The 21,493-nt window shown below is 39.6% G+C and overlaps 1 protein-coding gene and 1 long non-coding RNA gene across 6 annotated transcripts in view; one reads left to right on the top strand and one right to left on the bottom strand.

Moving 5' to 3' along the window:
* Positions 1 to 21,493, top strand: part of GLT1D1 (glycosyltransferase 1 domain containing 1) — a 70,664-nt gene that overhangs the window by 33,109 nt on the left and 16,062 nt on the right. For all 5 annotated transcript variants that reach the window (XM_035341124.1, XM_035341126.1, XM_035341125.1 and 2 more), the window contains exons 7-10: positions 4,817 to 4,912; positions 5,982 to 6,031; positions 10,297 to 10,340; positions 15,533 to 15,653. In XM_035341124.1, coding sequence (XP_035197015.1) covers positions 4,817 to 4,912; positions 5,982 to 6,031; positions 10,297 to 10,340; positions 15,533 to 15,653 — 311 coding nt within the window. The remainder of the gene's footprint in view (positions 1 to 4,816; positions 4,913 to 5,981; positions 6,032 to 10,296; positions 10,341 to 15,532; positions 15,654 to 21,493) is intronic.
* LOC118175155 lies at positions 1,937 to 20,768 on the bottom strand. The gene is made up of 4 exons (XR_004754900.1): positions 20,758 to 20,768; positions 14,432 to 14,443; positions 8,284 to 8,293; positions 1,937 to 2,279 (listed from the first exon to the last, which is right to left on the bottom strand). It is a non-coding gene; the product is annotated as an uncharacterized LOC118175155 (long non-coding RNA).

Here is a 21,493-nt window from a genome sequence, read left to right as displayed (position 1 = left end):
TTAAGTAGCCTATCTGGGATAGACAGAATGACAAAGTATCTGAGCAAAAACTCAGATACTGAAACTGTTTATGCTCCAGGAAAAATCAAAAATGTCTTCTTTGAAATACCAGTTTTCACCCAGCTGGTGGCTATGCCTGCATCTAAAAAAAGATGCAGGCATCATTGTGATGTTTAAATCTAACCATTTTCAGTGAATGAGCAGAAAACTAACAAATACACAGATGCTTCTTAAGCTTGTTGTTAAGTAGACAGAGAATGCTTAAACTTCCAACGCTGAACAGTGGCTGTGATGCGCTGGTAATGCAGTCTTCTTAGGAATGTCTTTATATGTTTCTAAGTTGATTGAGTTGGTGAGAGTCTGCCTGTAAAAATGAATTAGGTGATGACTAAGATCTACAGCATACCATAAAGTAAAACTACAACTGACTAAATTGAGTGGCAGAGGCAAATCCTTTCCTGAATAGCCCTTCTTTGACAGCTTTTAGAAATGCTGTGCAGGATCCAATCTCTAGTGCAGTGTGCCCAATATCTGCTATTTGAGAGAAAAGTGAGAAACATTCCACAATAGAGAAGTAGTGCTTTGTAAAGTTTCACAAAGGGGGTCTGCCAGTTACAATTCAGGCTTGTGAATGTCTATTCAAAATAATAAATAAGTGGACTATTTTCTTTAATTAACATTATTTTAGGTAGTTTCATTAGTGAAATAATTAAACTGTTAGTCATGAGATTCTTGGGAGAAGTACCTTTAACGGCCATGGGATCTGAATTGAAAAATCCAAATTTCAAAATAGAATTACAGTCTGCGGGGCCTGTTTCCCATTTCTGTTTTGGTTTAAGTTTTTTTTTGTACAGGGAACAGAATGATAATCAGGAGTGCATAGAGTTGGTCTGTTAGGGCTTTTCATTGTTAGAGCACTTTAAACCCTTGTCTAATAAAATGAAAAGACTGAAAGCTTTAAGATAAAAACAAAAAGATGTTAAGAGATAAGAAGCAGTGGTTAATGGTTAGTGGTTAAATAAGAAACATGGTTAATGTTGATTAGGATGCTGTTATAAATGAAGACACAACTCAATCTGAATTTAGTAATATTTATAAAAGGCTAGTAAACAGCGCTAGGTGTGCAGGGAGTCTACGCTCTACCAACATGCACACACAACCATAGAACTTTTGAAATATATAGAACATTGCTTTTACATATTCATAAGAAACCCAAGTACGCCTATACATATGTACAATCAGAAAAGGTATCAATTGAAACATAAACATGGAAAAGTGTTCAGAATTCTGGCAAGTGTTTAACAAACAATCCTTTAAGTCTATTACTATTACTGTCCATGACTGGGGGAGGAGCATAGTTGGAGTTGGTAATCCTGGTTGAAGTGCTCCCATATCTTCCATGACTTCATTATTTTTTCTCAGATCATATAACAGTCTCCATTTCCCATTCCTGTTCTTGATTACAAATACTAGAGAATTCCAGGGCTAGTCGTGGGAACAATATGTCTCACTTTGAGTTGTTCAGCAACTTGGCCTTCAGGCCTTATGTATCCTATTCCTCCCAGATCCCGCGTTTCAGGATCAGAAACTGTCTGATTGTTAATAATGGGAATAAGCTGTAAGGTTACCAGGACAGTCTTTATTTCTAAGAACGTATGATTCCCCATGCTTCCCTTTGGCTAGTGAGGGGGCAGTTGTGTGCACGGGTCCACTTCTCTCAGCTTGAGCTTCTTTCCAGCTCCGGTGTGCCTATTTCCAAAGACTTTCTATACGAGCTTCTTTGAGCGGTTTGCTGAGTTTGGCCGAACCTATCCTCATGAGGCGATCAGTGTCCCTGCTCCTGTCCTGGTCGCTGTTCTGCTACTCTGTCCCTATTCATTCATTTTTTCTACTTCCTTACTGATGACATAACTTCATTATATCGTGTTGCATTCCCATCTTGAGGACAGGCTCCCCTCTTACACCCTTCGCCCCACAGCAGTTCTTTTCCACTAACTATTCATTGGTCAACAACTTTGCCCGGCAACCGCAAACCCAGAAACTTCCATGCCTTAGCGGCTGGAGAACAAGCAACCCAAGACAGCAAGGCGTTTCCTCAATCACCCTTCCTTGTTCCCTCTAAACTCTTTATATTCCTGATGGCCTCATCGTTAAGAGTCTGATGTTATCACCAACCATGGGGCTTGTCGACCCCCATGGCCACACTTCCACACCTCCCCCTTCTTTACTAATTATCAACCATCTTCTTGACACGAATTATTACTCCATATATCACAATGCTGTCAGATCAAGAGTGCAATAATTCTGTAATCTCTACGTGAGAACAGGGAGACCTGATTTCTCACTACTGTCTCACTGAGCCTTCAGGGCTAACTTTAAGCTTGTTCCAAAATAGCCAGAGCTGAACATCAATAGGTGGGAGTTCATAATGTAAAATGAATATTTGTGCTTTATGGATAGTTAAAATGCAATCTCAATTTTGTCGACATGTTAGAGTAATTTGTTTGAGTTTGTCACGAATTGAGACCACTGCTGCATGTATTAAAAACAAATAGTATTAATGGACCATTGCACAAGAAGAATGGCTTTTTCAATCCAAATGTTTCTGTATTATAAATTACAAATTATTTTTTGGTCCAATAACCAGTAAAATATTACTTACCGTGTCTGCTGCAGCCACTCTTGACGGCTCAAGCTGTTTAAGTTAAATGGAACTGACTTAATAATGAACCCTGTGACAGGGAGCATTTAAAAGTCCCTGAACTGGATTTTAATTTTAAAAGTAATAGCAGCGGCGTATTCACCACTCTTCTTGCTTTTACTCCCTGCTGTAGAGAGGTTTGTTGCAAAGCTTACATTAAGCCAGTCCTTTGACACAAGAAGAGACACTCCTGTTTTTTCCAGGGCCTGGAGCAGATCCTGCAGTTAAGTAATACTGACTTGCAGTGCTGGGCAGCACTGGGGGTAGTCCTGCCAAAGTCGTGCGCACCTGATGCGGCAACTTGCCTTGGTTATAGGCAGTAAAGAGTTACATATGCATGAAGTTTCACAATACACCTATACATATTCATAATCTGTCCCTGCTTCATATTAAAATTAGTTCCAAGGAGTCATTTCCATGAACTCCTCCCATCTGCACTTGCACTGTGTATCCTGGTGGTGGTCGTTGGGTTCATGGGGATGAAGATTGATGACTCTTCCTCGTCACCGCTAGTTGACCTCTTGTCTCTGCGCAGACTCAGTTGATCCTTGGCTCTTGTCCATCTGCAGGACCAATTTCTGCCAGTTTCTTAAGACAGGCTCACACTCTTACTGGGAGACTGACCTTGTTAAGGGGCCCAAGGCTTCTTGCTTTAGTTAATTTGCACAATGCATCATAGTTAGCAAAGACACTAAGTAGCATCGTAGTTTAATGCCGTCAGCGCTCTATCTCTACTTGATAAGATTCTCCTAACTCCCTCTCTCAATACAACATAGTAAAGAAATGTAAGTTGGAACCAAGTTCGGGTGATCTCAAATTCCAGACTGCAGCAATTCAGTCATGCCATATAGCAGCTGAGGTGCTGCTGCAGCTGGTGGAAGGGGGAAGTGAAAGGGAAGAGGAGGCCTCAGAGAAGGGAGCTCTGCAGTGTTCAGCAGCAGGGGGATGGCAGAGCCACCACAACCACCCTGCTGCCTTCCTCTGTTAATAACAAGTTCCATCGAGAGAAAATCTGACTAAGCAGCAGAGGCCTCCTGTTGGCTATTTGACATAGTCCCAGTGTGTGGCCCATGCATTAATGTCCCACAAACACCCTGAAGAGCTACAGTTTGATGATCCTTGTTCTGCTGACTAGTGTTAGATGTTATCCATCCTTGCCATGAGCTCAGTAAAAACACACACTGAAGGACAGCAAGCTAATTTGTTCTGTACAGTAAATCAGAGAAGAACATTGCACCCTCTCTAGAGTTTATTAAATTATGTTGTTGTTATGAGTGTTCATTCAGCACATCTGAATTATTTTATCATAAACACATTTTACCAAAGTTCATCACTAAGTAACTCTTCTCCAGAAGTATGTTCTGAATTAATTGTGCTGTTATATAGCCAATGGTAACTGCAATACTGTACATCTGACCTTCCTTTTTTAAGATAGCCTACAAAATATTTTTTGTGGATTATTGTGGTGTATTAGCAAGAAGTATTTTTTATGTTAAAAATGAACATGTTGAGATTTTTTCCAAAATAAAATTATTATATTAAACAATTCTATTTATTTTTTGTTTGTATTTCTTTACAATAGTGCTAAAACAATGCTTTGCGATAATTTAACTTCTGGTTAAATATTATGTAATAGTGTTGACATACTAGGAATAGATAACTATTGGACATTCAGCTGATCTTTTATAACAATTTGTGTTTGACCAAGCTTCACAATATTCTTGAAACAGGCGTTGAATTATTATATGAATGCACATTTATTCTTATGGGTAGAAAAATTGAGAAACACACTGATTTGTATAGTTGCCCAGTCAGTCAAAGCTGATTCCTGGTGTTGAAGAATACTGACTACCAATTTATTTATCCAAATCCTACACGTTTACTGCCTCTTGAAATGAACTCATATGCACTGTAGAATGATATGCATGATTAAGTTCTCCACTGAGTTGATTCTGAGGATTAATGTGAGAGCAAGAAACAGAGGGAACCATAATGAGAATTTTTCAGAATCCACCCTGATACTGCTGTTACCATTGTATGTGCTTATTCATGAAACAATTTGGAATGATTTAACTTTTTTATCTGCATTCAGATTTTTAAAATGTTTTGTTACAGACATTCCTACAGATACAGACTATTTACATGTGTTTCTTTTGGTATGTGGACTTCGGAGAGTCAAAGACCCTCTGTATTTAGTAGACGTATTTTCAGGTGGGTAGCTGGTATTTGAATACCCCTGTATGGTTCCTGGATGTAGATACATTTCTTTTCATGTTTACAGGTTTGGCATAAGCTGTTTTATTCATTGCAGAAAACTTCATAGTATATTTATATTTTTAAAATGCACATGTAACCATTGATCTGTTCAATGCATTATTTCTATACTGCGTCTTTTTCAGCCTGCTGGGAATAACATCATTAAAATCAAAGCAATATTTGATGCCTTTACTTGTTGGTAGAACTGTTTTGCTGATACATACAATATTAATGGAAGACAAAAGAAGGATTCACCTACTTCAAAATAACTTTTTTATCTTACAGTCCCACGGCTGTTAGACTGATTTGCATGTGTGCTAAGTAATACCTCTAAAGTTATAATCACATTTTACCATCCATCATTATGAAGTTTTCTTATAGTGGCATAAGTGAATGGTTTGCCAGGTTCTCAGCTTATGTCTGTAAAAAGTTTGGGTATTCGAAGCTGCGAATTTAGCCTCAGCTATTCTATTCACTTTTATAAGCCTTCACTGCCTTGTGATGTTCAGTAACAAAAGTAGTTTATTAATGTCAAGTATTGGTTTTGTGATAGAGTTCTATTCTGGTCATAGAAAATGGCAGATTTCTCTGTGTACATTATAACTGAGTATTAATTGCAATGGTTGCAGTTGCTTCCACGTATTCCTTTACATAAGAGGAAATTTTCAAATCGTTTTGTCTTAGTGGCTAGGGTCACTGCATTCAGTACAGCATTGTTCTCGTGAGATGATTCAAAATTAATATCTGAGCTTAGTTAAATAACCCTGAATCATAAGAGATTTCATGAAGCAGAAATGCTAAATACTAACTTTTAGATATGCTAATCATTTTAATTCTGAGGAGTAATCTGAGGGCAGAGCATGAAATCTGTCCTTTAATAGTAATACAATATTTGCCCAGTTCTATTTTATTCATGAAGCTATTTACATTGATTTTAGAGAAGGAAGATTATTTCTTGTGTTTTAAAATACTATTTAAAATGAGTAATTTTGATTAATAAAAAGATCTTCTTCTTCTGTTCTAGATTGGCACAGAAAGGATCCCAGCGTCCATCTGGGCATAATTGGACCTGCAGTAAGTTGTTGTTAAATTACTAGTACTATTTTATTTGCACATTTATTCCTAAATACTTCCACTTGCTCACGTGTGACATACCGCAATAATTCTTTCCAAACGGAACCTATGTCAGAGGACTTCCGACTTTCATAGAGATAAGAAGGTGCAAATCTAGCAGTTGTAAAGGCTTTTCACAACAGGTCTGATCCATGGAAGTGGAAGTGTCTCCTGTGCTCTGACTTCCAAAGTTCAGAGTTCTGCTAGCAGCTAAAAGTCCAACTCACTCAGCGTGTGCTCCACTTTTTGTCACAAAAGTGAAAGCAGCTAGGAGGGTTTCCGAAGAGGGTATGCACTGAGTTAGTCCAATTCTAGTCACATAGTTTTTTTCTTAATGCAAACTGTTATCAATAGTTTATAGCAGCTGAAAATCTGTTTTACACATACTGTTTTTTTGTTTGTTTGGTTTTGTTTTGTTTTTAAAGACAATGTTTGATGCATTTGAAAATTACGGTTTCTAATTGCCTCTCTTTTCACAAGCAAGAGAAGCTCTTGAACCTCTCTCCTCCAGCCCCATGATTTCATGAAATTACATGAAATCAAGTATTATGATTTCTGAGCAAGTGGCAAGACTGAACCTCACTGAAGAGGGAAGCATGCACCATGTTAGCCAAGAGCTAATTAGCCAGAGGTCTACAAAAGGCCTTTATCTAACCAGTGGAAAGGGTATGACTAGGCAGTTGTGTCATATGAAGCAAATTCTTGCTTATGCTAAAACAGTACTAAAGCTTCATTGTTTTATTTGGGTAATGTGTTTGGGTCTATCAGTCTTATCTCTGATTTATCTTCACAGGAGCATGAAAACTTGCAGGAAGTCTATTTTATGAGAAAATACATAAAATCCAAATGGGCGAATATTTTTCTGTTTTCTCATTCTGTTTTTTTCTTTGCAAATTTAAAGACATAATATTTTATGTTTAAAGCTATTTTCACATTTTTATTTTATCTGCATTTTTTTTACACTAATACAAAATATTATTTGAAAGTGAACTGATATGGAAGGTAAAACTAGAGCAGGTGTAATGAAGCTGTGCTTTAGAATCAAAAGATGCGCTTCTTGCCTCCAGTGAGGATTTTAGACATTTTGGTCATCTTTTTAAATTTGCTTTGCTTTCTCATAGTAAGTTACCAGAAATAAACCTGTGGCAGTGCATAGGAGTCAAACCTGTGGCATTGCAAAGGAATCAATGACTAGCATCCATAAAACATTTAAAAATATATTTCTCCCATAGTGTTGTAATACCATCAAAGGATGAAAATAAGTTAATTTAGATGCTAGCTGCCAAAATGTTTCAGCTGAATTAAAACTGTATTTTGGCTAGTTGTTAGTTGTCCTGAATTGAAGTAGTAGACCTATAGGTTAGGTCAGAAGACATATAATTTCCTTAAGCATTTAGTATATGGAAAAGATAATGTTGAATGGCTGAATTCAGTGTTTTAGCTAGGATTTTAAATTTCTAGTGCATTTGCTGCAGGCAGATCATGTTGCATTGAAGACAATAATTATGTTTTTTAGTTCTATGGGAAGCTCAGTCTTGCTGAGCCTACTCAATAATCGATCAGATAAAAATTGTAATGTGGGTTCACCTGCTGCCATGAATAAAGCTGATTTCTTTCACAGTGATACTGCTGAAGCCTCACAAACCAGAGCAATTGAGCAAATTCTTCCTATATATACTGAATATGCTTGCAGATACAGCTTTTGACTCTTTAGTACTCTGGGTGATAATCTGTCAGAACTTTAAGTGTACAAAGACCTGTTTTTTTTATTATTTTTTTCTTTTTTTTTCTTTTTTTTCTTTTTTTCTACAATGTCTGGAGGGCCACAACAGTCCCAGCACCATAATGAAGATGTTTCTGGGCCATTGCTTCACTCTGAGTTTATTTTCATATGACAGCAACGTAGTATAGTGTATTTATAGAAGGTCTGCAAGATTTTGGTCATGGTAGGCACTGTGCTTAACAGGCACCTTCACCTTTAGGCAGCATTTGGTGACTTTTGGCACTGTCAAACACCTCGGATATTTCTTTGCCAGTCAGCAGCACAGATCTTTCTTAAAAGGATATCTGGTCTTGTTAGCTGATCAAATGTGCAGCTCTCTGAAGGCTCTTCCTCTGTTAAAAATGGATGGAGGATTTTTTAACAGAAGATGATAGGTAACTGATGATCATATTTGCCTGGCATGTTGATAAAATAAAATATGACAACAAACACTCATCTACCTATAGAAGAACTGGACTATGGAGACATTTGGGGCAGAAGTAATCATCTTGCCTTTTCAGTAACTTTTTCTGAGACTGCTGAGTTCCTAGGCATCCTGCCACAGTCAGTTGGCTTTGGAAACATGCACATCTTTAAATGTATTTCCAACTTACTGAACAGCTTATGTTGTATTCAATTTTCTGTTATATTGAGCCTGTGGTTAGATAACTGTGCCCCCTCAAGTTCCTAAATGTAGCTCAGGGAGATCACTTCTCTAAGTCATTGCTACGCCGATCCTGAAAGTAATATTTTAACTGAATTCTTATATCCAGGCCAGACTTCTTGGAATATCTACCAATAGAAGAATGCTGCTTAAAGGATTGTTCTGTTCATGAGAAACATGAGACACATGGCAATTTCTTGGCTTCCAGAGAAGTATATAGGATATGAATTAATATCTTACAAATTTTATGAGTCACAAGCTGTAGTTTTTCTTATCCTTCTAAAGTTAAAAGAGCAAAAGACCATATTCCACTGCATGTTAAATCACTTGCAAGTACTCCATTGATTTTAAAGGAAGCAGGGTATAGTTCCTCATGTGAGAGAAACTCAAAATAGTACTTTGGGGAGAAAGCTGGAAAGATGTTTATACAGAAATAGCAGCCACAAAGTTTAATATAAAATATCCAATGAACCTGTGACTTGACAATGCTGGCTTGGCATGGTCTGTAGCATTCTGTCACTCAGTTTAATTAGCGCTTCAGGAAAGGGCACCCCATTTTTTCCCCCAGCTGTTACCAAATATACGTTCCTAAGCAGTTACACGAGTCTTTTATTTCTTGCGTGCAGTAGGAATTCATTCCTTAGTGCAGTGGTGATTTGCTTGTATCTTTTGATTTATGAAGCCCTGCTTTCATTAAATAATTATTCTTGTGTTCAAGAATACATGATCATAAAATCACAGTGTACATAATCATAAAATCAATTCTGATTTTTTTTCCATTTTTCTAAAATACTTTGTTAGGGCTTTCTATCTTATAGTGTGTAAAAGCAAAACAAAACAAAACAAATATATATATATATGATTTAAAAAAAAATGAGCCATATTGTTCCCAGGACTTAAAACTGTTGCATGCTGTGCAAGCTATCATATATTGATCCAATATAGCCAGTCTGCCTTAATAAAAAGCAGTCTACTTCTATTCTTCATGTCTAGTTAAGGATTTCCAAGTTCTATTAATTTCTTTTAAATGTGTTAAATGAAAGTAGCAGTCATAGCTAAGCTTTGTAAATAAAACTGCTTGAGTAAATTGCCCATCTTAGACAACATTTTAATAACTCTAGCACGTCTTCAATGTTATGCTATGTTTTAAAATTTTGTGTTTATTAGTTTTCAAGCAAATGTTTCTGCCAGCATGTAACATCTATTTGCCTGTCACCATTTACATGCAGATTGATTTCTGTGTTAGCTAAAGTCTGAAAAGTTCCTTCCATTCCTCACACTGGTAACCTTATACATAAAGGGACAATTGCTTGGCACATCAGTGCAATGCTCCTCACTTAGACAGTAAGTTGTCAAATCTATCATTTGAATCAAGTTAGCCTTTGCAGAGTCATCTGAAAGCAGTCATTCATGTTAAATAGATCTAGGTCTAATTAGAACCTGCAGCCAGAGGGCGATGTCAGGGGAAAAGAAACAGAACCTCCCCTTTTGACAGCAGCCCGAAGCCCCACTGCATCAGGTTAGTCACTGAAATTGAGACTGGGGGAGTCAATTCACTCTGCTGTGCAGTCACACCGCTAGCTGGGTATTCTAAGAGTCAGTCTTCATGAGAGCATTTGTCTGAAGAGTCAAGTGTAACTCCACCAAGTTACTGGTCTTTGGTATGATTTTGAAGCTCAGCACACTCATGCATTTTATTAAAAAATATACTAACATTTTTTTATTATTATTTTCTTGGTATTTCAAATGTAGTACTGCAGTAGTGCAGTAGTGCAGACCTGTGTCTATGTTCCTTTCTAGGTTGATCCACTTTTTACAAATGAAGTTAAAGAAAAAGTTAAGAGGTAAGAAATTAATGTTAAGCCTTTTATCTGCTCCAAATGAAAGCTGCTGACTGGGTAGCTTTTTAAGATCATATGCATGTTTTTTTATATGTACAAATGGTCATACATTCAAACTCTCTGTATGACTAACAAATGTATTCGGATTATTTGACCAGCTATTCTACATATTTTGAATTTCAGATTAGACAGTAGATCTCTTGATGTTTAATGTTAAGTCACATCTGACTTATGATCAGGTATGATTCATATTTATTACTTTTTTGTGTGTTTTTTCATTGTTTCTTTCATCTTGACTTCAGCAAGATGTTGCATCCTGTTGGTGGGTGAATGAGTAGGTAGACAAGACCATAGAATCATAGAATATCCCGAGTTGGAAGGGACACACCCATAAGGATCATCAAGTCCAACTCTTCGCACCTCACAGGTCTACCCAAAACTTTAGACCATGTGACTAAGTGCACAGTCCAATCGCTTCTTAAATTCAGACAGGCTTGGTGCAGTGAGTACTTCACTGGGGAGCCTGTTCCAGTGTGTGACCACCCTCTCGGTGAAGAACCTCTTCCTGATGTCCAGCCTAAACTTCCCGTCTCAGCTTAACACCGTTCCTGTGGGTCCTATCACTGGTGATTATGGAGAATAGGTCACCCGCCTCTCCACTCCCGCTCACGAGGAAGTTGTAGACCGCAATGAGGTCCCCCCTCAGCCTCCTCTTCTCCAGGTTGAACAGGCCCAGTGACCTCAGCCACTCCTCATATGTCTTCCCACTAGGCCCTTCATCATCTTTGTCGCCCTCCTCTGGACGCTCTCCAACAGTTGAATGTCCTTTTTGTACTGAGGTGCCCAGAACTGCACACAGTACTCAAGGTGAGGCCGCACCAGCACAGAGTAGAGTGGGACAATCACTTCCCTCGACCGACTAGCGATGCCATGATTGATGCACCCCAGAATACGGTTGGCCCTCCTGGCTCTTCTTTCTTACCCTTCTTGAAAATTGGCACATTTGCCAGCTTCCAGTCTACTGGGACCTCCCCAGATACCCAAGATCGTTGAAAAATAATTGAGAGAGGTCCTGCGATGACGTCAGCCAGCTCTTTAAGCACCCTGGGATGAATCCCATCTGGACCCATGGACTTGTATGGATCCAGGTGGAACAGCAAATCCCGCACACGTTCAGGGTCGGTTGGGAGTTCTTCCCACCATCGAGGTCCTCCAGCTCAGGGCACCCTGGGTCCCGAAGCCCATCATCAGTGTTGAAGACATACGCAAAGAAGACATTAAATGTCTCTGCTTTGCCTACGTCATTGTCTGTGAGAGACCTTCCCCATCAAGCAGCGGACCTATGTTTTCTTTGGTTCTCCTCTTTCTGTTCATATCTAAAAAAAACTTTTTTATTGTCTCCCACAGACACGGACAGCTTCAACTCTAGCTGGGCTTTGGCCACACAAATTTTCTCCCTACAGATATGAACAGCATCCCTGTATTCCTTCCTCGTCACCTGACTCTCCTTCCAGCAGTCGTACAGTCTCTTTTTTTGCCTAAGCTCCAGTAGAAGATCCCTGGTCAGCCAGGCCGGCCTCCTGCCCTGCCTGCCTGACTTCCAGTATTTTGGAATTGCCCGATCTTGTGCTTTTAGGAGGCAGTGCTTAAAGACTGACCAACACTGATGGACACCAATGCCTTCAAAAGCAGTTTCCCAGGGGACCTTGCTGACTAGTTTCCTGAGCAGCCTGAAGTCTGCTTTTCCCATATCCAGGGCTGAAGTTTTGGTGGCAGTTTTCCTTCAGTCACCATAAATTCTAAACTCAACCACTTCATGGTCACTATGACTGAGACGGCCGCCAATTGCCATGTCTCCCACAAGACCCTCTCTGTTCTCCAGCAACAGGTCTAGGAGGGCACCTTTCCTAGTCGGCTCCCTTAGCACCTGCACCAGGAAGTTATCATCGAGGTGCTTTATGAACCTCCTCTACTTGCTCGTGTCAGCTGTGTGGTGATCCTAGTTGACGTCTGGCAAGTTGAAGTCCCCCATAAGGACAAGGGGAGTTGATCTCAAGGCATCTCTCAGTTCTGCAAAGAATAATGCATCGGCGTTGTTGTCCTGGCCAGGTAGTCTGTAACAGACTACCACAATAACATCCCCTTTATTTGTTTGTCCCTTAATCCTTACCCAGAGGTTCTCAACTTTGCCATTGCTAATTTGAAGTTCCACACAGTCCAGCCCATGCTTCACATACATCGCCACCCCGCCACCTCGCCTACCCTGCCTGTCCCTCCCGAAGAGCCTGTAACCATCTATTGCAACACACCAGCCACAGGACTCATCCCACCAGGTTTCGCTTATGCCAATGATGTTGTCGCTGTGGGACGGGGCCAAGACTTCTAGCTCATCCATTTTATTCCCCATACTGTGTGTGTTTGTGTAGAAGCACTTCAAATGCACCTCCCTACATGCAGCATCTTGTAGAACAGACTGAAGGACCTCACTGGCACACAGTCCCTCTGATTCTAGTGCACCATCCCTTAGCTTATCATCAGCATGCTTGGTTTTATCCCTTTCCCCCTTCAACTGTAGTTTAAAGCCCTATCTATCAGCCCTGCCAACTCCTGAGCAAAAATCCTTATCCCTCTCTGAGAGAGGTGCATCCCATCTGCTGCCAGCAGGCCTGATGTTTCATAGACCTTCCTGTGATTGAAGAACCCAAAGTTCTGATGGTTGCACCAGTCCCGAAGCCATGTGTTAATGTGATGAGTCTGCTTGTCAACATTGACCCCCCCTATTGGAAGGACAGAGGCAAACACAACCTGTGCCCCTGATCCTTTAAGTAGTTGCCCCAAAGCCCTAAGGTCCCTTTTGATTGCTCTCAGCCTTCTCGTTGCTACCTCGTCATTACCAGCCTGAAAGACCAGTAGTGGGTAGTAGTCAGTGGGCCGTACTAGGTGCTTGTCTTTCTTAGCAAAGTCTCTCACCCGAGCCCCAGGGAGGCCACAGACTTCCCTGTGGGTTGGGTCCGGTCGGCATATCAGGCCCTCTGTCCCTTTCAGAAGGGAGTCCCCCATGACGATAACCCTTCTTTCTTTTTTGACAGATGATGTAACAATGCGGGGGGTAGGTTGCCTTGCCGTAGGCAACCTCTCCAACTGGGATGGGCTTTTGTCTACGTCGTTGTTCTGACTGTCGTGTTCTAGACCCTCATACCTGTTATATAAAGGTAGATGGGAAGGAGAGGTGGGCAGGGACAGGGCTCGCCTACCACCCCGAACAGGAACCTGCCTCCATTCCCCCCCTTGGCCTAGGTCCCCTCCTACTGCCTGGCAGGATAAGGGAACTTTTGTCTTCTGCACAGCAGGAGACACTTGTGCTGTGGCAGGCTCATGAGTCTGTCTCAGAAATGGTACACTACACCTCCACCAGTCAATTTCCCTCTCTGACTCCCTGATGCTCCTGAGCCTGCTCACCTCCTCCCGAAGCTCCGCTACCTGGCTGGGCGGCTCTTCAACCTGGGCACACCTCCCACAGGCACACCCCTCGCTGCTGCTGTCGGATACCGACAGAAGACTCGGACACACCCTGCAGCCCGAGGCCTGGATGGCCACGTGTTTCCTCGAGCCCTCCGTCTGAGTAGACACATCGGTGACTGTGGCTGGAGAGGCCACGAGAGATGTGGAGGCCATGGCTTTCTGCCTGGTTGATACCATGGCCAGGTTCCTTGCAAGTAGGTTACAAGTACTGATGGGGAAGACCGCTGCAAAAGAGGGGCCCTCCCTGCTCGCCCTGCCTGCGTGAACTGCCATGCCACACCCTGTTTGCTCGTCCTGGTCACCATGCTCCTGGTCGCTTGCACTCCCTAAGGGCTGGTTTTGAACAGCCAGGGAAGGGGTGCTGCTGGCTTCTCCTACGCCTCGTCAGCCTCCCTCGCAAGGGCTGCTGGGTCCTGGCGGCTGCCTCGGCTGCTTCGAGTGGTCTAGGTGCCAAAATAAGGCGCTGCTCGCCTTGATCCCCTGCTCCGCTGCTGAACACATCTGCCCCGGAGCTGATTGTCTCAGCAAATGGCTGCGAAAGATAACCATATGTAGCTTTTTTCTGTCCCTACTTTATGAGTTTCCTGACTGGAAGGTATAAATTTTAGAGAACAGAGATATTTCTTTTTTTGACTGCAGAACCTAGAATTTTCTGGCTAGAACAGAACAACCATATTATCTCTGATTGATAATATCAGCTGTATGCCTGAGTTAAAATCTGCATAAAGTATCTGTTTTGCAGAGTGATAATTTTGTTTGTGTTTTATCGTGTTATTTATGGGAAACGTGTTTCCTGTAATCATGCATTAATACTTCCCTTAATATAGTTATTTATCTCTGCAGAAGCTGGATGTTATTGTAGTATCAGAAAAGCAATTTTTAACAAAGTCTAGCTGACAGGGGTAGGGTCTTAGGGTCAAATGCTTTTCCATCTGGCTTTGCGATCTCATGACGAAGATAAAGAGGCAGGAGTGGACTCATCAATTGGAGGAGGTGCTGGCTCTTTGAAAAAAAATCCGAAAGATCCCACCCACTTCATCTGAGACTGAACACCTCATTACCCTATTTTTCCATTCTGCACCCTTGATTTGATTGACCTTGCGTAAACTGAGGAGGACTACAACAGGAATAATGTAAACACTCAGAAAAGTGCTTATCCTAAAAGAAGAAGCAGATTATATGTTTTAGAACCTTGATCCATCCCAAAAAGCCAACATCTGAAAAGTCAGCATCTCCTGCAGCTCAACGTTCAGACTGTTGTGCTCCCTTTCTCTATGTTTCTCAGAAGTCACCTCTACTACATAAATTCTTCAGGGAAAATACATCCATATCCATCCGCTCTTTCATGTGTGAGACTGATTGTGGTTAACAGAGCCTGGTGTTTTGTGATTGATTCTAAAACTCCAGGAGAACAGACAGTGAAGTGGTAGGTAGAAAGATGTACCCATTTATAATTGCATTTATAAATTTATAGAAATATATATAGAAATATATGCATTTACAGAAAGCTAACAAAAACACGGCAAAGTGGCTTGCCCATGGGAAAGCAGTCGTTAACATCAGAACCATGCCTGAACTTCTCTGACCATCTTTCATCATTGTCTTCCGTTTTAGGAAGAATTCTGAGAGTATGTTCTTAGAAGATGTCCTATTTGTGTGCATTTTATTTCTAGGGCACCTGGAATACATTTATTACAGGAGATGCCACAGGATGATCTTCATGCTGCTATGAAAAGGTGCTTTGCTGTGGTGAACAGCTCAATTTCAGAGGGGATGTCTGCTGCAATCCTGGAGGTAATTGTGTCTTAGCAATGTTTATCAGTGAGGTTACAGTGAATCTGAAATCGCCTTTTATCACTGGAAATGTGTGTCAGCATTTTATGTCCATGTATCAAAGCTAGTGAAGACAAAACTAAACTATTTCTTTTTGCAAGTTTAGTAATTAAGGTTTTTATCCCTTGAACTGACAGATTTTTATGGTTTGTCTATTTGTTTTTTTTTTAAGGACAGAATGTAATTTTATCAATCCTGTTAAATTAACAATACAGATGTGAGATACGAGAATCATTCTGATTTACTAAGGATGTCAGTATTCTTGATAAAACATCCACTTCATTGTAATGTTGCTAGAATATAATTTATTTTTACATCCTTTCAAAAAGCAAACTAAGAGCTGTATTTGGTTATTTAATTCTGAAATGATTAATGAATGAATGACATGCTCACTTAACTTTTTGTTCCAACAGTATTGAAAATTAATAACCAGGTTTCATACCTGTCAAAGTAGGACCCTGCTTAGTATCAAATGCATTCCAGGAACATAATAAATGTACGTAAAGTGGAAGTTCTTTGGTTGGATGCTTTTAACTTTTTTTTTTTTTTTTTTTTTTCTTTGTGGCTGCTGAATGATGATCTCAGAAGATCACAGAAAGTATTATACAATTCGTGTTAATTAATTACATTTTGCTATTTGTAATGAATAATCACACATTGCATTTCCAGCATGCTTTTCATCCACACATCTTAAAGTTATTCATAAGTAAGAACTAAATGAGCATCATGAGAATTATGAAAATTAGGTAATGGTAAGATAGCAAATTTGTATTTTCTTTCTGAGAAGAGATCACAGAGGTGAAAGCAGATGCTTCTTCACAGCAACAATGCTATCTATATAAACAAAAAATACTACAGATTGTGACATTTCCAAATATCCAAATTTATCAGTGTGGCAGTAGTTGAGATGAAGTGGAGTGTACTAACACAGTACTCACAACCAAGTCAGTGACTCAGAGAAATAAATGTTAAGTACCTGTCACCTCCTCCCAACCAGCTACATGTTCCCTTCAGGAGCACTCACAGAACAGTTGACCAAAAATAAATCTGATTTACTTCTTTACTTCCTGAGAATGTCAGTGAGGTAGAGAGGAAAACAAACAAACAAACAAACAACAACAACAAAAAAAAAAAAAAAAAAAAACAAAGGCAAAACAGAAACAGACTCTTAAAAGACAAGGCAACAACAGAAGTACAAGTGTGTTTGGCCTCGTATAAGGGGTTATGAAAACTCAGGACTGATGAGACAATTAAAATAATTTTCTGCAAAAATATTGTGGAATCCCATCAGATTTGAGCAGTTAAAAGGCAATTTCCTTAGCTTTTATCAGGGAAGGGAACAATCTTGCACATACAGTGTCTTAACAAATATATAGTAACTCTAAGCAAAATGATAACTTCAGTTTACTTCAAAGGTAATGTTAAGCCTGCTTCAGGGTTTACTGATGTTTGCTCACCTGTACATAGGAGCTTTCGAGCTGTCACAGTTCACGTTTTAACACTACTCATTTCATTTTACACTGGTACACCAGGATGTGAGCAGCTTGCTTACACTGCATAGTTTCTCTAGTATCTCTAGTAAGAAACATCTAGCTCTTCTGTGGTGCTGCCTCTTGATCACCTTCTTGGTGCTGCCTCAGTGGTAGTGCTTGTGTGGAGGTTCTCTAAGCATCCTAAGAGTTTTGCTCGCCCAGTCCCACAGTGAGTTCAGAAAAATGGGGCTGTTGATGGGTGAGATAGTAGCTGTTGGTAGCTGCTTACCTTTTATATTAACTCTCATGTTGCTACACCTACCTCTATGTAGTTATGTGAGAATTATTATAAAGAACCACAAAAAGGCTACATATTCTTGTTTGGAAATTATGATCCCCTGTAGGGAGATCTTCACAGGTAGAAAAAAATAAATCTATAACAGGTATAACCCTCTTCTTTCCACCAGCCTCTGTCCTATATTAGCCTTGTTGTTGAAAAGTGGAGGAAGGGCAACCTAATCTCTGAACTGGTAACTCAGCTTGGAGTTTATCATGGAAATCATATAACAGCGATAAGAAGAGCTGGCACGCTTTCAGAAGCCTGAGCATGCTAGTTCAGGTGCATATCAGATATAAGTGAATGAATTACCAATTGCAGGCACAAACTGCAATCTTGCATTATAGGAAGGAAAGTCTAATAGGCATGGCACAGGTGGTGTGAGACAACAGCTCTGGTCCCAGTTGAGTCAGGATTTTTGTATGGGACCTTGGACGGATCAGTTGATCAGTCCTTTATCCACATTTCCGCTTAGAAAATATGGATAATTTTTCACATGGCAGATATAAAAATTCATTTTTGATTCTGAGCTGTTCAAGTCTTACAATAAGGATTGCTGTAGCGAGGTGGGGGTTGGTCTATTCTCCCACGTGCCTGGTGACAGGACGAGGGGGAATGGGCTAAAGTTGCGCCAGGGGAGGTTTAGGTTGGATATTAGGAAGAAGTTTTTTACTGAACGGGTTGTTAGTCACTGGAATAGGCTGCCCAGGGAAGTGGTTGAGTCCCCATCCCTGGAAGTCTTTAAAAGACGTTTAGATTAGAGTTTAGGGATATGGTTTAGTGGAGGACTTGTTAGTGTTAGGTCAGAGGTTGGACTCGGTGATCTTGGAGGTCTCTTCCAACCTAGACTATTCTGTGATTCTGTGATTCTGTGAATGTGTGTCTGCTGGGCAATTGACTATTGGTTAAACCCTGTAAAATTAGGAGGAAGCTTAGGCTAGATTACAGTGTTAGAGTTGTTCCCATCAACTCATAAAGCAGAATTAGGTCTTTAGTTATCTCTTAAGAAACTACCTGAAGCATGCCCTTTTTAGTATTTCAAACTCATTTGAATGCTTCTTCTAAAGCGATATGGATTTTGATACTTTATGTCTGTTTACTAAGCAGTTGTACAGTAGAATTTGATGACTTGCTTATGAAATATCCTACTGTAAAAATCTTTCCCTCTCAGAGGAAATGTCAGTCTAACAACGTTAAGTCCCTGCCTGAGATGGTCAACAGTAGGAAGGGCCATCTGCTAAGATCTTGTTAAATTAATAAGGCAGAAAACTATGTTTTAAAACCTTTTGGTCATAGGCTGGAAATAACATCTTGCTTGCATTTGGAAATGCAACTCTGATTCTCTTGGAATTTCAAAATAGAACCAGGTCATGAATCTGTAAACACTGAGCACATACATGGCTTGCTTTCAGTATGAGAAAAATATATAATAGATAAATCAGGTAAATATATAATCATATCTATTTCAAACCTGTTTTAAGGTATGAAAGAACTGGAAACCATAGCTAATTACTTTGTCATCTAGTAATGTTATCTCAGAGATTTTGCCGTAACTGATCTGTTTTACATCTGGCATTTGAAGAGAAAACAAGCATTACAGTGAGCATTTGAAATACACCTCAGATCAGTATTCTCAGGAGTTATGCACATTCCTGTGCAAGTGCTGGTGAAACAGGCACTAGTGCTGGTGAAACAGGCACTAGTGCTTGAAAATTTTGCATATTCTCTATATAGTTGGAAAGCAAAAGATTTTGAGTCCAGCACTACTTCACTGGAATACTTTTTTTTTTTTTTTTTTTCTTTTAGGAACACATTTTCCTACTGTTCTAAAAATTATTTGATTGCTATGCCTTCACACATACACATAAAAAGCCAATTAAAAAAAATCTATCATAGGAGAGGAAGATGGCCATTCTCTATTGTGCTGCAGGGCAAAGTCCAGTCTTAAACAACATGTGAGGTACAGGCCTTGTAGTTTGGAATATAAGCTGTAGCAAACTTCAAAAACAAAAAGGGATGTTGTGGTGTAGTAAATTTAAAGAGGGGCCACAAAAAAGATTCATAGTGTAGGAGGATGAAAAGAAGGGGGAATCCAAAAGACAAACGAATATATAAAAACTGTATTTACTCTATAAGCCCCACATTATGGGTTAGAAATGCTCGTTGTATAACTTGACTCCAAAGCTAGAATTTGCACCCAGCACCCTTCTGACATAGCATTAAAATGCATTTGTATTCAGGATAATGTAGCCTAACAGATGGCCAATGGACTAAAATGTTACTTTATTCTATTATATGTGGAACCTAGGTCAGTAGATTATACGTATTTTCAACAATGCAAATGATTCTTTTTACTGTTTAAAAATAGACTAAGTATCTAAATTAAATTCTAAGCCATTTCATGCAGTAATTATTTACAGCATAGTCCATTTGTTTTAAGGCTGGCTGGTATAAAGCCAGCCCCTCATCGTATGTATTGGGCCATCTGTTCTGTCTTTCAGTAGCTATAATTCATTGATACCTATGTGTTTTGGGACCTTAAAGTTTTCCAGTGTAGCAGTTACTGCCCTCCAAGTCTATGAGACAGAACAAATACCTTTTCCTTTAAAGTCCAGAAATTATGGAAAATTAAATATAAACTGTGATCAGCTTCAGAGAGCTGTCAACTACAGGTTCTGAACAGGTTCCTGTTCAGAAACAGGAGTTACATGTCTTACAATGACTAAATAAATAAATAAATAAATAAATAAAATGTGCTATAGTCTAATCTACAATGTAGAGGAGACGGCCTTAGGCAGGTGACAAATAGTGCTGACACCCTTCAAAACCACTATCAGGCTCTTGGTTTTCAGTTCAAAAGTTCAAGTAAAATATTTTCATTCCCTGTTCAGTGAACATGTTTGAGCGAGATCAACAACAGCTGGCACATCGAATGCAAGGGCATTTAAGCCTGTCAATGGGAAGGGCTAAAAGTCTGCTAATCAGAATTTTTTTATCTCTTTATGAAGTTGATGCCACTGGTAACCCCATGCATGTAAGGCCTACAATTGGGTAATTAAAGCCAAGAGCAACTTCCTCGACCTGCAGATTCAAAACCTGTCAGGCTGAGAGGGGCACTGGTGTCTCATTTCCTGGGTGAACTTTGATGTGCTATGAACTTTGCTGTACTGATAAGTAGATACTGTCACCATTTTTTAAAAATATATCTTTGGAAAACAGATTTGTTTTGTTTAACAGTAAAGTCAGAGGAAATGACAATAATCCGTGGATGACTAAAAACTACATAACTGCTTACCAAATTATTATTATTTTTAATAGAAAAACTTACATTTATTTTTTAATAGAAAAACTCAACAACTTTCTATAGTAAAATTCAGAAATCTGGTCTGTAGATTTTATACTCCTCATTTATTTAGTCTGGTTTGTGTTCACTTCGTTAACCTATTTGTCTGAATTACCTCCAACTGACTGAGTAGTTTCTGATACGAAGTGCAGAACAGATTATGTCATTAAGGGTTATTATTTTAGAGCTAACTGCTGCAAAGCAGATGTTTATGCCAGAAGGACTATAGAATTTCTATGTCCAGAGTAAATTCACCTGCAGTTGTGATTTACACAGTGTTTCTCATGGAAATTTTAAGCTATTAACACATGTTGATTAGTCACAGCATTCCTTCACTGTTCAAAACATAATTGGGTCTGTACATGCCCTGTCGGGGTATTTTTGTCTCTGGTTTTGTCTAAACAATAAAAAAGCAAAGCAAATTAAATGTTCTCTTGTTTTTTTCCTTGGAGTTTTATTTTCTTGCTTCATAGACTGAAGGAAAATTGCTCCCCATCCAGGAGCAATTAATGACAGTAATTAAAAAAGCATTCACTCAGAAGTGACAGGGAATCAGTATGAAATGGACTGAACATTGGGGGCAGAGAACAGCTTTCTGTTTTGAGACTGACAATTGTACAATATGAGTTTTTCTAGGTTTACAGTCAAT

The sequence above is a fragment of the Oxyura jamaicensis genome, chromosome 15 (assembly GCF_011077185.1).
Source record: "Oxyura jamaicensis isolate SHBP4307 breed ruddy duck chromosome 15, BPBGC_Ojam_1.0, whole genome shotgun sequence".
In the NCBI taxonomy this organism is placed as follows: Eukaryota; Metazoa; Chordata; class Aves; order Anseriformes; family Anatidae; genus Oxyura; species Oxyura jamaicensis.
This window is presented reverse-complemented; position numbering and strand designations above follow the sequence as displayed.